At 41.5% G+C, this 12704-nt stretch overlaps 1 protein-coding gene across 5 annotated transcripts in view; it reads left to right on the plus strand.

The window, feature by feature from the left end:
• Positions 1 to 293: 293 nt before the first annotated feature.
• Positions 294 to 12704, plus strand: part of SHPRH (SNF2 histone linker PHD RING helicase) — a 63500-nt gene continuing 51089 nt past the window's right edge. For 4 of the 5 annotated variants that reach the window (XR_012659680.1, XM_075088006.1, XM_075088004.1 and 1 more), the window contains exons 1-6: positions 294 to 551; positions 2531 to 3201; positions 3585 to 3714; positions 10547 to 10765; positions 11087 to 11165; positions 11990 to 12140. Coding sequence is in view for 4 of the 5 variants with exons in the window: in XM_075088006.1 (XP_074944107.1) it covers positions 2560 to 3201; positions 3585 to 3714; positions 10547 to 10765; positions 11087 to 11165; positions 11990 to 12140 (1221 nt within the window). In the remaining variant the exon portion in view is untranslated. Of the gene's footprint in view, positions 552 to 1132; positions 1152 to 2530; positions 3202 to 3584; positions 3715 to 10546; positions 10766 to 11086; positions 11166 to 11989; positions 12141 to 12704 lie in introns of those variants that run through there. The other variant, XM_075088005.1, reaches the window with a different exon arrangement.

Below are 12704 nucleotides of genomic sequence, written 5' to 3' on the forward strand. Positions count from 1 at the left end.
GGGGGGCGTGGGGGAGGGTTTGCCTGGGGAAGGCAGACACGCAGAACCCGGCGCTCGGCTCTAGCGGTCAGGTCCCCCCCCCTCCGCTCCGCACGCCGGAAGTGACGTCACAGCCTCCGCCTTGACTCCCCTTAGCCACGCCCCACTGAGGGCGAACGGCCGTTTCCCCGCCCCCCTTCCCGAGGGCCACCTGTGCGTCTGCGCCGCTCATCGACCTCACGTTGCTGTTTTCCGCTGGCGTAGGGAAGGGGGCGGGGAGATGTCACCTTCTGCAGATCCCATTGGTCGCTGGCGGGCCAGGGCGGGTGCGCGCGCATCCCCGTGCCCGGTTCGCCTGTCCTCCCTCTCCACCGCCCGCCCCCCCCCCCCCCCCCCCCCGTCCCGCCGCGGGAGGTCCTTCCGCCTTGGCCAGCGGTGGAGGGGTGCTGAGACTCCCCCCCCCCAGCCCGTCCTGTCCCCGCCGCCGCTGCCACCACGGGAGGGGCCCCCGGCGGGGAAGGAGCCGCGGCCCCGAGGGCAGGCGCAGCAGTGGCAGCAGCGTTAACCCTTCGGTAGGTTGGTAGCAGTTGGCCCTATTCCCCCCTCACCCCCGGGGGCCGGAGCGAGGGGCCGCACCCCGGGCTCGGCAGGGCGATGGCCGGCCCGCCCGCCCTGCTTGCCCGGCCACGCACGCGGGGGGCGGCCTCGCCGCGGCCGGCTGCGGGGCGGCCATGCAGGGCTGGGCGGCCGCGGTGGGCTGCGTGCGGGTGCCCCCGGGGAGCGGTCGGTTCCCCGGGCCGGCGGCTCGTTCCTCCCCTGGCCCCAGGGGCCGCCCGGTAACGGCGGAGGCTGGGGCGGCGGGCGGGCTTACCGCAGCCCCCCGCGCTCCCCGGTAGCGAGGTGCGGCGGGAGGTTGGGTGCCGGTTGCTGAGGGACGCGGTCGTCCGCCGCCGGCGTCTCCCTGTCGGCTGCCGAGTAACTTTCCTCGTCAGGGACAGCAAGACCGGCCCGGCCCTGTGGGGCGTTGGGAGCGGGGGCCGGCGGCGCTCGGTGCGGCGCCGGGGCAGGGCCGAAGCGCGGCCGCAGGCGCGGGCCCCGCGGGCAGGGCCAGCAGCGGGGCCGGGCCGCCTCTCCGGGCGGCCGCAGGTGACACCTCGTGCTTCTGTTGGCAGGTCTGTTGCTTCGCGTCGTGTCAGCAGCGCCCTGTGTGTATGAGTGTTGTTTTGAAAAACTCACGTGTTTCCTTTCCTCAATTCTGTTGCGTTTGAAATGCAAACACAGCAAGATTTGTACATTCCTGAATGTTTCTTTTGACCTTCATGAAGTATAAAATTTAGGTGTGGCTTTTTTTTTTTTTAAAGGCCCTTTTAAAATTATTCAGAACTGTAGGAATTCTATCCTGTTGCAGCACAAAGCCCTTTAACATTAGGATGTGGGACACTGGATTTAGTAGCTTAGAATATTTGCCTCTCATGTTCCTACCTTTCTTTAAAACTTGTGTGTAGAAGCTGAATTGACATGGATATCTAAATATTTTCCTGTCTTTGCTGACAAAGACAGCGCTGTAATACGAGGTTATAAATCTATTGCTGTGTTCAGGCTCTTCAAACAGTATTTTTAAAAAAGAAAAAAGTTTACTGCTTGTTTGAATATTTAAGTATGAGCGTGTAGTTTTGAGTATGTAGTTATTAGTTTCCCAGATGGGTCTAATATTCCATAATCTTCATGTGTATTGTTTAGTATGTGAACTTTATTTTCTAGTATTTCATCCACCAAATCTGTTCACTGCCCGGGTTCGGTCAAGGAGTTGTATGTGTACCTTGACTTAGCTTTGCAGTTAATCAAAATCAGTAAGACTATGCTTTTAGTTTGATGATTGTCTCACTGAAATGCACAGTAGAATAAGTAAGGGCTCCTCTGCAAGCCATTTGTATATCCAGGTCCCAGGATGCAGAGTTTCCTGGGAAAATAAATTATTCAATGCTGGTAGGAAAGTCTTTAGGGGCTTCTACGGGCAGACCTTGATAGCTTAGGCTCTAAACAATATTTTATGTAATGGCAGATTCAGATTTGCCATGTATCAATTTTGCTTAAAGTTTCATCTCCATGTAGGCTCTGAAAGGAAGGAGGAACTCTCTGTGTGTATGTTCCCCACCCCCAAATTTCCTGTACTTCCTGTGCTTTTGTTTGTGGAGTTCCATTTGCCATCTCTGCCTTTGAGCGGTTCCACTGCATCTCATTTTCTATCCGTCCCACAAGATTCTGGGTAACAGCTGTGAAATGTAACCTTCTTGTTGATCTCTGTCTGTAGCTGTCTGGCAAAACACGAAGATATGGTACAAGGCAAACGCTTCATGTCCAGCCTTGCGTGATGGCACAGGGCCAGGAGAGGCTCTGTAAAACTAAGTCTCCTTTGAACAGTTAGATTTCTTAGCACAAATGTCTGTGTCCAAACCCTTTGCAAGTTTAGCAGCTACTGTACGGTGACATTTCAGTGTGGGCATTTGTTTTTGTAATACTTAATTGCTGACTAATTTACTTCATCTCGCAGAGACTGAAAACTGTTGAGAAAACAGCAAAATGAGTAGTCGTCGAAAACGTGCGCCCCCATCAAAAATAGATGAGGAGAAGAAGAAAAAGCTCTGCTGGAATATGCATGAAGACCGGAGAAATGAGATGGTAATGTTAGATGATGAAATGACTAATGAGGACCATGGTCCGGGTCCAAGCACTTCTTCTGCATCCTTCATTGTTATAAATGATGATAGCACTGATGAAGATCTCATTCAAAAAGAACGCAGTGGCTCAAAATCCGTTAAGTTTTTGACAGCTAACGATGAAGACGACTCTTACTCCATTTTGACTCCTGTGTCAGTGCAGCTAAATATTATAGTATTGCCATACCGTGCAGATGGGTCCTGGAAAGCTTTGTTGGGAGAATTTGCTCTTCATCTTCCTTCAGAGCAAATTCTAACTGATGAATTCCCTGAAAGGAGCTTTAGTTTGATGAGGGGAGACTCTGATGATCAGCTGCAGGTCTGTGTTCACGAAAGAAGTGAGGAAGAGTACAGTAATGAAACAAAAGAATACCTGGGTGCTTATGAACAACGTATTTTGGTGGAACCAACTTTAGGTGGTGAAATATTGGAAGGCTTGAGATGGTTGCAAAAGAAAAAGATAATTGGACTTTATCAAAGACCTGCAGAAGCTCACGCTGTAAAGGTATGGGTTCATATATTTGTTTTGCATTTTGAAAGTTCTTTTTTGTTTGAAATATAAAAACTCTGAGCAACAAAGTCTGGCAGCTACCACATATTTTTATACATATGAAAATACATTGTTTCTACATGCTTATGTAAATGTTTTGTGTGTGTTTTTCCCCCAAAATGTTTTTTACTGTTGCACCATTAATAATGCATACTTGAAGGAGTCACAGAAGCTTTTGGTTGCAATGCACTGTATCCTCTATATGGTTATTTTAGATTTATTATATCTGTCATCTGCTAATTTTCAAAGCACCGTTGTTGCTTTCATACTCTTCTGCTTATAATATTCTTGTCGTTCTGATAGTGTATTAGATGACTAACTGTATAACCCTTTCACAGGTTGGAATTTACTTACTGGAAGCTGGGCTAAGTAAACCAGAGTTTCTCAGTGATGGAGGCGGAAGACCCAAAAAAGCTAATCAGCTGATTCAAAAACTCATGGAAAAGTTTTATAGCTTTTTAATCCCAGGTAATGCGATTCAGTTGAAGGTTGATGAATAATTTTCATTATTAAAGTGTGTCTTTTTTTAGTAGTTTTAAATGTAAGGGAGAATAATAAGTTATTCCTGATATCTAGAGCAACTTTATTTTCAAGGTAATATTATTAGGTAATTCTCACTATATTATTATCTGACCATTAATCCTATGCTAATTAGTTTATGGTCAAATTGCAGGTGATAATATTCCTTCACTACAGATAAAGCACTGAGGCACATAGAAGTTTGAGTCCTTACCTTTTTGGGAGTAAATACAATTTTCACTGATTCATGTGGTTTGTTGGAACAGACCTACAGTCGCTTCTCTGAGTTACACGGGAACTGTTTAAATGGGCTAAGAATTAAATTTGGAAAGCTTTTGATCCTAGTTTGGTGTCTAACACAGCTGTGGCAATGGAATTTCAGTTTGGTTGATATTGTGAAGCAGTTATAATGTAAACTACTAGAAAATGCACCTTTGTGACAGTTTTAAGAATACAGCACTGCAGATTTACAAATAGGGGCCTTTGTCACAGAATCATAAAGGTTGGAAAAGACCTCTAGGATCATCAAGTCCAACTGTCAACCCAACGCTACCACATCTCCTAAACCATACCCTGAAGTGCCACATCTACATGTCTTTTAAACACCTCCAGGGATGGCAACTCCACCACCTCTCTGGGCAGCTTGTTCCAATGCCTGACCACTCTTTTAGTAAAGAAGTTTTTCCTGATATCCAGTCTAAAACTCCCCTGGTGCAGCTTGAGGCCATTTCCTCTCATTCTATCACTAGTGACCTGGGAGAAGAGACCAACACTCACCTCACTAGAACCTCCTTTCAGGTAGTTGTAGAGAGCCATATGGTCTCCCCTCAGCCTCCTTTTCTCCAGGCTGAACAACCCCAGTTCCCGCAGCTGCTCCTCATACGACTTTTCTCCAGACACTTCACCAGCTTCGTTGCCCTTCTCTGGACACACTCCAGCACTTCAATGTCCTTCTTGTACTGAGGGGCCCAAAACTGAACACGGTATTTGAGGTGTGGCCTCACTAGTGCCGAGTACAGGGGCATGATCACTTCCCTACTCCTGCTGGCCACACTGTTTCTGATACAAGCCAGGACGCTGTTGGCCTTCTTGGCCACCTGGACATACTGCTGGCTCATGGTCAGCTGCCTGTCAACCAACACCCCCAGGTCCTTTTCCACGGGGTAGCTTTGTCATTTTGAAATTGAAGATATGTTTGCCAGATTATACTCAGTGGTGATACAGTTTTTTAGGGTGATCAATGGATGCTGTATGATGTGATGGCTTAGGAAACTCTTAAAAAGCAAACAAACAAAAAAAAGAAAAAACAACCTTGGTCTTGTCCTAAGTGTAGGATGAGGGTAGGGTGGATTTAAAACATTAGTTGAAGACTGACTCAATAACAGTGTCTGTAATATAATGAGTTTCCGTGTTTTTGCAGAAGCAACAGATGCCCAGCACCCACCCCCCCCATAATTGTACTTAATTTCAAAAGGCAGAATTATATAAAAATTTAGGCAACTTGCTAAGGAGAAGCTAAAAGGAAGAGTTAACAGGAAAAAAATCTGTACATCTGTGCTTGTTGCAAAGAGCAAACATGCAACTGTCAGAAAAGTCTTGAGATATACCAAGAGAAGGGCCAGTCTAACAAAGGATGTGGGGAAGATATTGCACATACGAAGTCATCCTTCAAAAAACTGTAGTAATCTGACTGAAGAAAATTTGTCAGTTTAGGTTTAAAAGCAATTACAACAGATCCAAAAAGTCTGAAGAATAAATAGTTTTAACATATTGAAATGAATAGTAATGTTTTTCAATGCATTAGGAGACATACACTGTCATGGATGCATTAGAAGCAGAATATCTGCCAGAGAATACATACACTTGAGATAACTAAGGCATATGAAAGTGCTCAAATAAAGTAATGGTATAGCAGCAAGCACAGTTTTATTCGCTGCATATCTTCTCGTTGTGGAAGTGTTGGGGAAGAGATTGCTTATGGCCAAAAAGAACAGTGGCCTATTTTGAGCTCCAAAATAATTGTCTGCTGGCACTTGGGGCATTTGTCTTCAGTGCACTAAAGGATAGATTTTTATGGTCTACGTGGTTGAGTGTAGCTTACAAGTGAAGAGACAATATTGCTTCTGAAAGGGAAGACATGCCCGTTAAAGTTACTGGAGCAAGAGTACGGACCTGAGTGATTGGGTTGTGTCATGGTTTAGCCCCAGTCAGCAGCTAAGCCCCACACAGCTGCTTGCTCACTCCCCCCACCCCAGTGGGATGGGGGAGAGAATCAGAAGGGCAAAAGCAAGAAAACTCGTGGGTTGAGATAAGAACAGTTTAATAATTAAAATAAAGCAGTAATAGTAATAATAATACCAACAGTAATAGTACAATGAAAAGGGAGGCAGAAGCAAAACCGTGGGAAGGGGGGAAAAAAACAGACAAGTGATGTAACTGCTCACAACCCACTGGTTGACGCCGCTGGTCCTGGAGCCACAATTGCTGCTTGCCCTGGCCAACTCCCCCCATTTAATATATTGGCCATAATGTCATATGATATGGAATATCCATTTGGCCAGTTTGGATCAGCTGTCCTGGCTGTGCCCCCTCCCCTCCCGGCTTGTGCACCCGGCAGAGCACGGGAAGCTGGAAAAGTCCTTGACTAGTGTAAGCACTGCTCAGCAACAACTAAAACATCAGTGTGTTACCAACATTATTCTCATACTAAATCCAGAAGACAGCACTGTATCATCTGCAGCGAAGAAAATTAACTCTATCCCAGTTAAAACCATGACAGGCTGTTATGCCTTAACTTACCTTTTCAGAAGCCATGCAACCAGCTCAGGTTCATAAAGGAGATGTATTTCCAACTGGTAAATTTTCTGACCGTTTTTCAGCATGTACATTTTGATGTGGCATAAAATAGTAATATGGTCTTGATTCTACGCCAACAAATGCCATGTAAGTGACTAAGTAAAATAGAGGGTGTGGAGAACAGAAATAAATGGCTGTCAGTGTGTATGAAGATCACCAGTCAAGTCCTACGAAGGCATGTGCGGCTTATATATTCCTAATGCTTTGGGAAATACAGTGATTGGTGAGATTGTTTCACCAACAAACTTTAAATGTATTATTCAGCATAACTAACAGAGATGGACAACTGAAAGCTTGCAAGCAGACTAGACAATGGAGATTCAGTATAAATTCAGTATAGGTAAATACAAAGCGATGAGAAGAAAACAAATCCTTACTTCACATTGGCTCTTTGCTAATTGTTGCAACTAGGGTTGTAGTTCAGTAGGTAAGTATATAGCTCAGTAAACACATCAACTTAGTGTTCAGTGTCAGTCAAACCAAATCAAAGGGAAAGAATTCTCCTGAAAGTATTAGAGAACAAAACAGGTTAATTAAACCACTATATAAGTCTATATAAGCCCATAGTGCACATAATGCCATGTTCCTAATTCAGAAATCAAGCATGTCACAGAAATTGAAAAGGGTTGGGAGAGAGGACTTCAGGCAGTTACATACTGTGAAACCAGTTATTTTTTCTAACATTTTTTAAGCACCTGCTTTTTGATGAGCATAAAATAACATAGCCTTGTTTCTATGCTGATGAATGCATTTCTATTCAGAAGCGTAAACTGATTTCCATTTCCAACAGCTTAGTTCTGTGTTTGAATTGCACCTGTTTTTAAACAGAATTAAGTAAAATTTTTGTAAAACTGCATGTAAGTATGTTTTTTAACACTTGCCAATATCTGTCTAAAATGAACTCCATGCAACAATGCTCCAAGATGAGGCTTCTTGTTCTCCCCACTGATGAGCAAGTTCTTGCTTTGATGGAGTTGTGCTCAAGGATTTACACAAATGAGGGACATGACCACTCTGCCCCTACATTTAATTTTTATATATTTGTTTCCTCAATGTACTCATCACCTTAAAGGCCTTCTAGATGTTTTTGAGCCTTTGCAGCAGGAATTGCAGCAGGTGTCGTCTGGACAGGGTGCTGGGCCATCTTGTCTAGACTGTGCTTTTCCTAGAAAGGTTGGACTAGATGACCCCTGAGGTCCCTTCCAACCTGGGATTCTATGAACTCCATCTTGAGTTAGGGCAAGCGTAGGATAGATGCATTAATGAATCTGCAAAAGAGTGACAAAATATATAATATGCAGAATCTTCACGAGTTTTGAATGTTAATTGTAGAGTTAACCACTTCTTTGAGGCATTTGTTTACAAAGATTTCTTTTGTTTGCTTTAATAAATAGCTGGTTTTATAATAGTTTGTATTCTGTATCTGCTGTATAATATTACATGTCACTTTTTGTTTCCTCAGTGAACACACAGGCATAGATCACCTGTATATCCAGCTAGCTGCTTTCTTAATATGAAAAAACCCGTAGCCTTTATAATTAAAATTTTTAAAAAAACCAAAAAAGACTAAAATGTCTGTGTTTAACTGCTTTTTGTTCAAATGTTTTGGAGTTTGTTTTCCCATAGTGTCATGGAACTATAGTATGACATACAGTAGCATGGCGATAGCATATCCATATAGCATTTTCCTTCCTTAAGAATAAATCCTTTGTACAAAGAAGAGTTTTCTGGTATGGTATTTTTTAATACCAAATGTGAAGCAACAAGTTTTCCGTTAATATAGAATAAAGGGGGAAAAGATTACATTTTCATTGAGGTAGATATACAGCAACCTGGAAACTGCACTACAGATAAAATGGAAAGGTCCTACTGCAGCTGTAATAGCAGAAGTTTAGTTCAGTCATTGAAGGAATAAGTAGGATACTTGATTATGAAACATACAAAAGAGACTGAATTTTGACATAGTACAATATCATCTGTTTCTCAAAGGTAAAAAATACTAAGCTGAAAGCTAGGTAATTGAATAACATTTGGAAATGGTTGAAAGCATAATTCACCGTTTACCCCCCTCAGTTACTTATTAAACTTCCTTAGCATCCTTTTAAAAATCCCTGTGGTACACAGAACCATTTAATTGGAGGAGGGGGAGAGAATCATTGAGAGCGTGAACAAAACAAGAAAGGTATGGACAAACCATATCCAATTGTATGAAAGAACATTTTACTTTGAAGTACGTTGCTCCCCTGTAAAATTCTGGTTAGACTTAGTTTACCATGCTCTGAAATGTGAGATTTGAAAACTGTTATTTTAGCAAGTGTCATTATAGATCAACTTCATTGATCAAAATTATACTCTGCAATCACTCCAATTCCTCTGTTCTTTCCATGAAGTGAGGAATGTGTGTGAGAGAGTCCCTTGGAACTGTTTCTGTAGTATATAAAGCTGCATGCTCTGCTTGGGGCTTTTCGTTTGGCTGGAACGTCAATAACATGTGCACTCTGGTTGCCTTCTTTACATTACAAGTCTTTTTATGTACAGTTTTAATGAATTTATAGAAACTTAATGTCTTTCAGAATTCTCTTTTTCCTTGTGAAGCACTGGAATTGTTCCATTGACTTAAAAGGATTAGGGAGGGTACTGATGGCTGCCATATGTAGGCACATGGTTTCATGCTATTTATTTTGGAAACCATTCGTTACCTTCACCATTCATTTCAATGAAAGTAAGTTCTTGCTTTCTGTGAAAGAGAGTCCTGATAGCAGCCCCCAAACCTTATTTTAATATTAAACTCTCTGGTGTTTGTGCCGGGTACATCTCTTCTTTGTCAGGGAGAGGCATAATTATAATTTGATTTAATTGTGCCTGCTATTAGCCGTTTTGTCTTTTTACCAGAATATTGTACTTTATTGTACCTTAAGGTCACTTTGTGGTGAAAATGCTGGCCTTGACTTGCTTCTAAAATTTTTTTTTTTTGAGAAAAATCTTGGAAGGTGGTTTTATCTGCAATACTAGCTAGGTTTAGTATCATTCTTTGAACTGTAGAGTTATACAGCTGTTTTATTGGTACCAGTGTTTTTAATATGAGACCTGAAACGCTGTTAAATCTTGTCCTATGATTCTTTTGTTCCCTCATCTTATGTCAGTTTCCTAAAATTCTGACCCTCAAATTTTTCATGAATTTTTGTTCTTCAGTGCAGAAGTCCTGTGTATGCCCGTATATCCAAATCGTGTGAAAAATATGTAAGCACAAGGCCTTCTTTTCTAGAGGGTAGAGAATAAAGGTAGGCCTTCTGTCCTAGAGGGTACATACTTCTCTTGAGGTGGGATTTTAATTTCTAAAGCACACCTGGTCTGATTTTTTCAATGATGCAAGTGGTGAGAATTTTGTGTTCTCCTACTGCTACCATTTTCTTATCCAGATGGATAATTTAAAAGTAACATGAAAGCTCACTGAAGGGACCTGGTTTTTTTTAATATGTTATTTTATCAGTAAAAGCTTTATTCCTTGAAAAATGTATGAATCCTTGACAACCCACTGTGTTTTTCCCCTTTCTGTAAGATCATTGACCCATGTTAACATTTAAATCTGAAATGTGTGTTATTTGTGGTTCTGTAACAGTTGGGAATGTTTACTGGAAGGTCATTATTAAATAAATAAGGTCTGGTCACTCCATCCCTAAATTCTAAAGGAAGAGCTTTAGTTATGTATACCTCTGTGATCTCCATATCATGATAATATTAACTTTCATGAAAGTAGTGCTCATTGTTTTCTACTGCTGAGTCAGGTCCAGTCATGACATATGTTCAAATGAGATTTTGCTTTGCTTGCTTTCATGTGTGAACTAAATATGTTGCAGCAAAATTTGCTGAAATGTTGACCAAAGTTGATTGACAGTGTGTCTCTCGAATTATTTTGTGTATGCAGATGAGCTGGAGGAAGATGAGGAAGAATCTGACATGGAACTAGAGCGACAGAATATTGAAGAGCTTTATGACTTTGTAAGGCACACCCATCAGCAGGATATCCAGTTGCTGAGAGAGGATGTGCAGCATCCTGCATTAATTCCTATTCTGAGGCCATACCAAAGTGAGGCTGTGAACTGGATGCTTCACCGAGAGAACCTTGCAAGCACTCCAAGCAGTGGCAAGTATATGGGTCTGGAAAACTTGTGTAATTTAGGAAACTGGCATTGTATTGTCAGCAGTAATGTTTTCTTGCTGTTCAGTTAGAAGCTTTGTCGATTATGTCATTACTATTTTTATAAAAGCTGTTGTTTGAATAGTACACTAGATAATAAACTAAACTTTGCTGAACAGCAGTTGATGTATCTTGTTGGTCATGAAACACTGTGGAGGTAAACGTCTGCTTTTTGTCTCTAAATGTTACAATAAGGCTGAGCAATTCTAAGCAGTGTGCCATTCATAGAGAAACCTTGTAGCGGTAACATTAACTCTTTCTCTGTAGAAAATGCGCTGCACTTCTTGTGGCGGGAGGTCATCACACTGGACGGAGTAAAAATCTACTATAATCCATTTACTGGCTGGTATGTTTTTATAGTTATCTCTTTCTGAGAAGAACTCAAGGTTGAACTTTGTGAAAACCTTATTGGCAGGTTTTACCTGGAGGATATAAACTAATCCATAACTGTTGTTTTTCAGTTAGCAACTAAAGAGTTAGAACAGTGATATCTTTAATATGAAAAAAAAAAAAAAAAGGCAAACTGGAGTATATAACGAACAGGTAAATATGTGAAAGTCGATACATATTTACAGATTTTTTTTTTTGTAAGAATACATAATTCTTCAAGCTTTTTATTAATTCAATGCAAATTTGTGGTTTTAAGATTAACTTTTCTTAATTAGAGCATTGGAGGCTTCAAACACTTGGTCTAGTGTTTTTAAAATCTAAAGGATGGAGGCAGTATAATGCTTTTTAACAATGCTGGGTATTGCATTGCTAATTCTGTTTCACTTTTCTCATTAATTTTGTTAGAATAAAACCTTTTGATCACTAGTTTGCTTTTTATATTTTCCCTATATAACTTTCAGATCTTTAACACATGTGAGTATAAATATATTTCAGTTTTTTGGAGACTAATGTTATGATGTGGTAAGGTTAGCAAGGCAAGGCCTGTTAGGAGGGGAAAAAATCCAAAAACTTCTGGCATACATATTCACCTTCACACATTTGTACACCCAAAAAGCTTGCAAGCTTTTGTCAGTCTCAGCTTATCTAATGAAAGATATTGCCTAACCTAACAAACTTTGCCTTGCTGAAGCTATGCTGTGTGTGTCCCTGAACACATGCTTCTCTGTCACATCATTCTATAGTTACTGACTGTCATCTGGGAATGTACTTGAATTTTAGTATTATCCGTGAATATCCGATTGCTGGACCCCAGTGGCCTGGAGGTATTTTGGCAGATGAGATGGGTCTTGGAAAAACAGTAGAAGTGTTGGCTCTTATTCTGACTCATACCCGACCAGACATTAAACAAGATGATCTGACATTACCTGAGGTAAGAAAACCAGGATAAGACTTAGTATGAAGAAATTACCTTCCGGAATTAATAGAAATGCACTTTGCTTGAGTTTATTGCTTTCTGCTTGTTAGAATTCCAGATTTAAATCTTGCTAAAGTACAGTGAAAGTTTTGCTTTGTAGGATGTGATACTTGGTGTCATAAATAGTGGAATGGTTAGCATGAGGAGCAATTGATAGTTTGCCATTGTTGAAGGGTATTAGCAGGCAACTGCACTGTTAATAGGCTGTTGGTAGTTTACACACACTCCAGGAGTGTATAAATATATAATTTAGTCTACTATGTTGGAAATCGTTCTCCCCTTCACTTGACTGGATTGATGAGTATGAAACGTCCATTAGACCTATGTTCTGTGCTAAAATAGGAACGATTTAAACTCGTGAATAGAGATTTCTGCATCCCTTTTATTTCCTGTAATAAATGGGCTTATTTTGCAACAGTTTTCCATCTTTTCACTTTCCTCATCATGCATCCTGTGAAAAGTTAGCACATTCACTAAAAACAAAAATTCGCTCTGAAAGGAGAGAACCTATATCCTTAA

This window comes from Phalacrocorax aristotelis, chromosome 3 (assembly GCF_949628215.1).
Source record: "Phalacrocorax aristotelis chromosome 3, bGulAri2.1, whole genome shotgun sequence".
NCBI classification, from domain to species: Eukaryota; Metazoa; Chordata; class Aves; order Suliformes; family Phalacrocoracidae; genus Phalacrocorax; species Phalacrocorax aristotelis.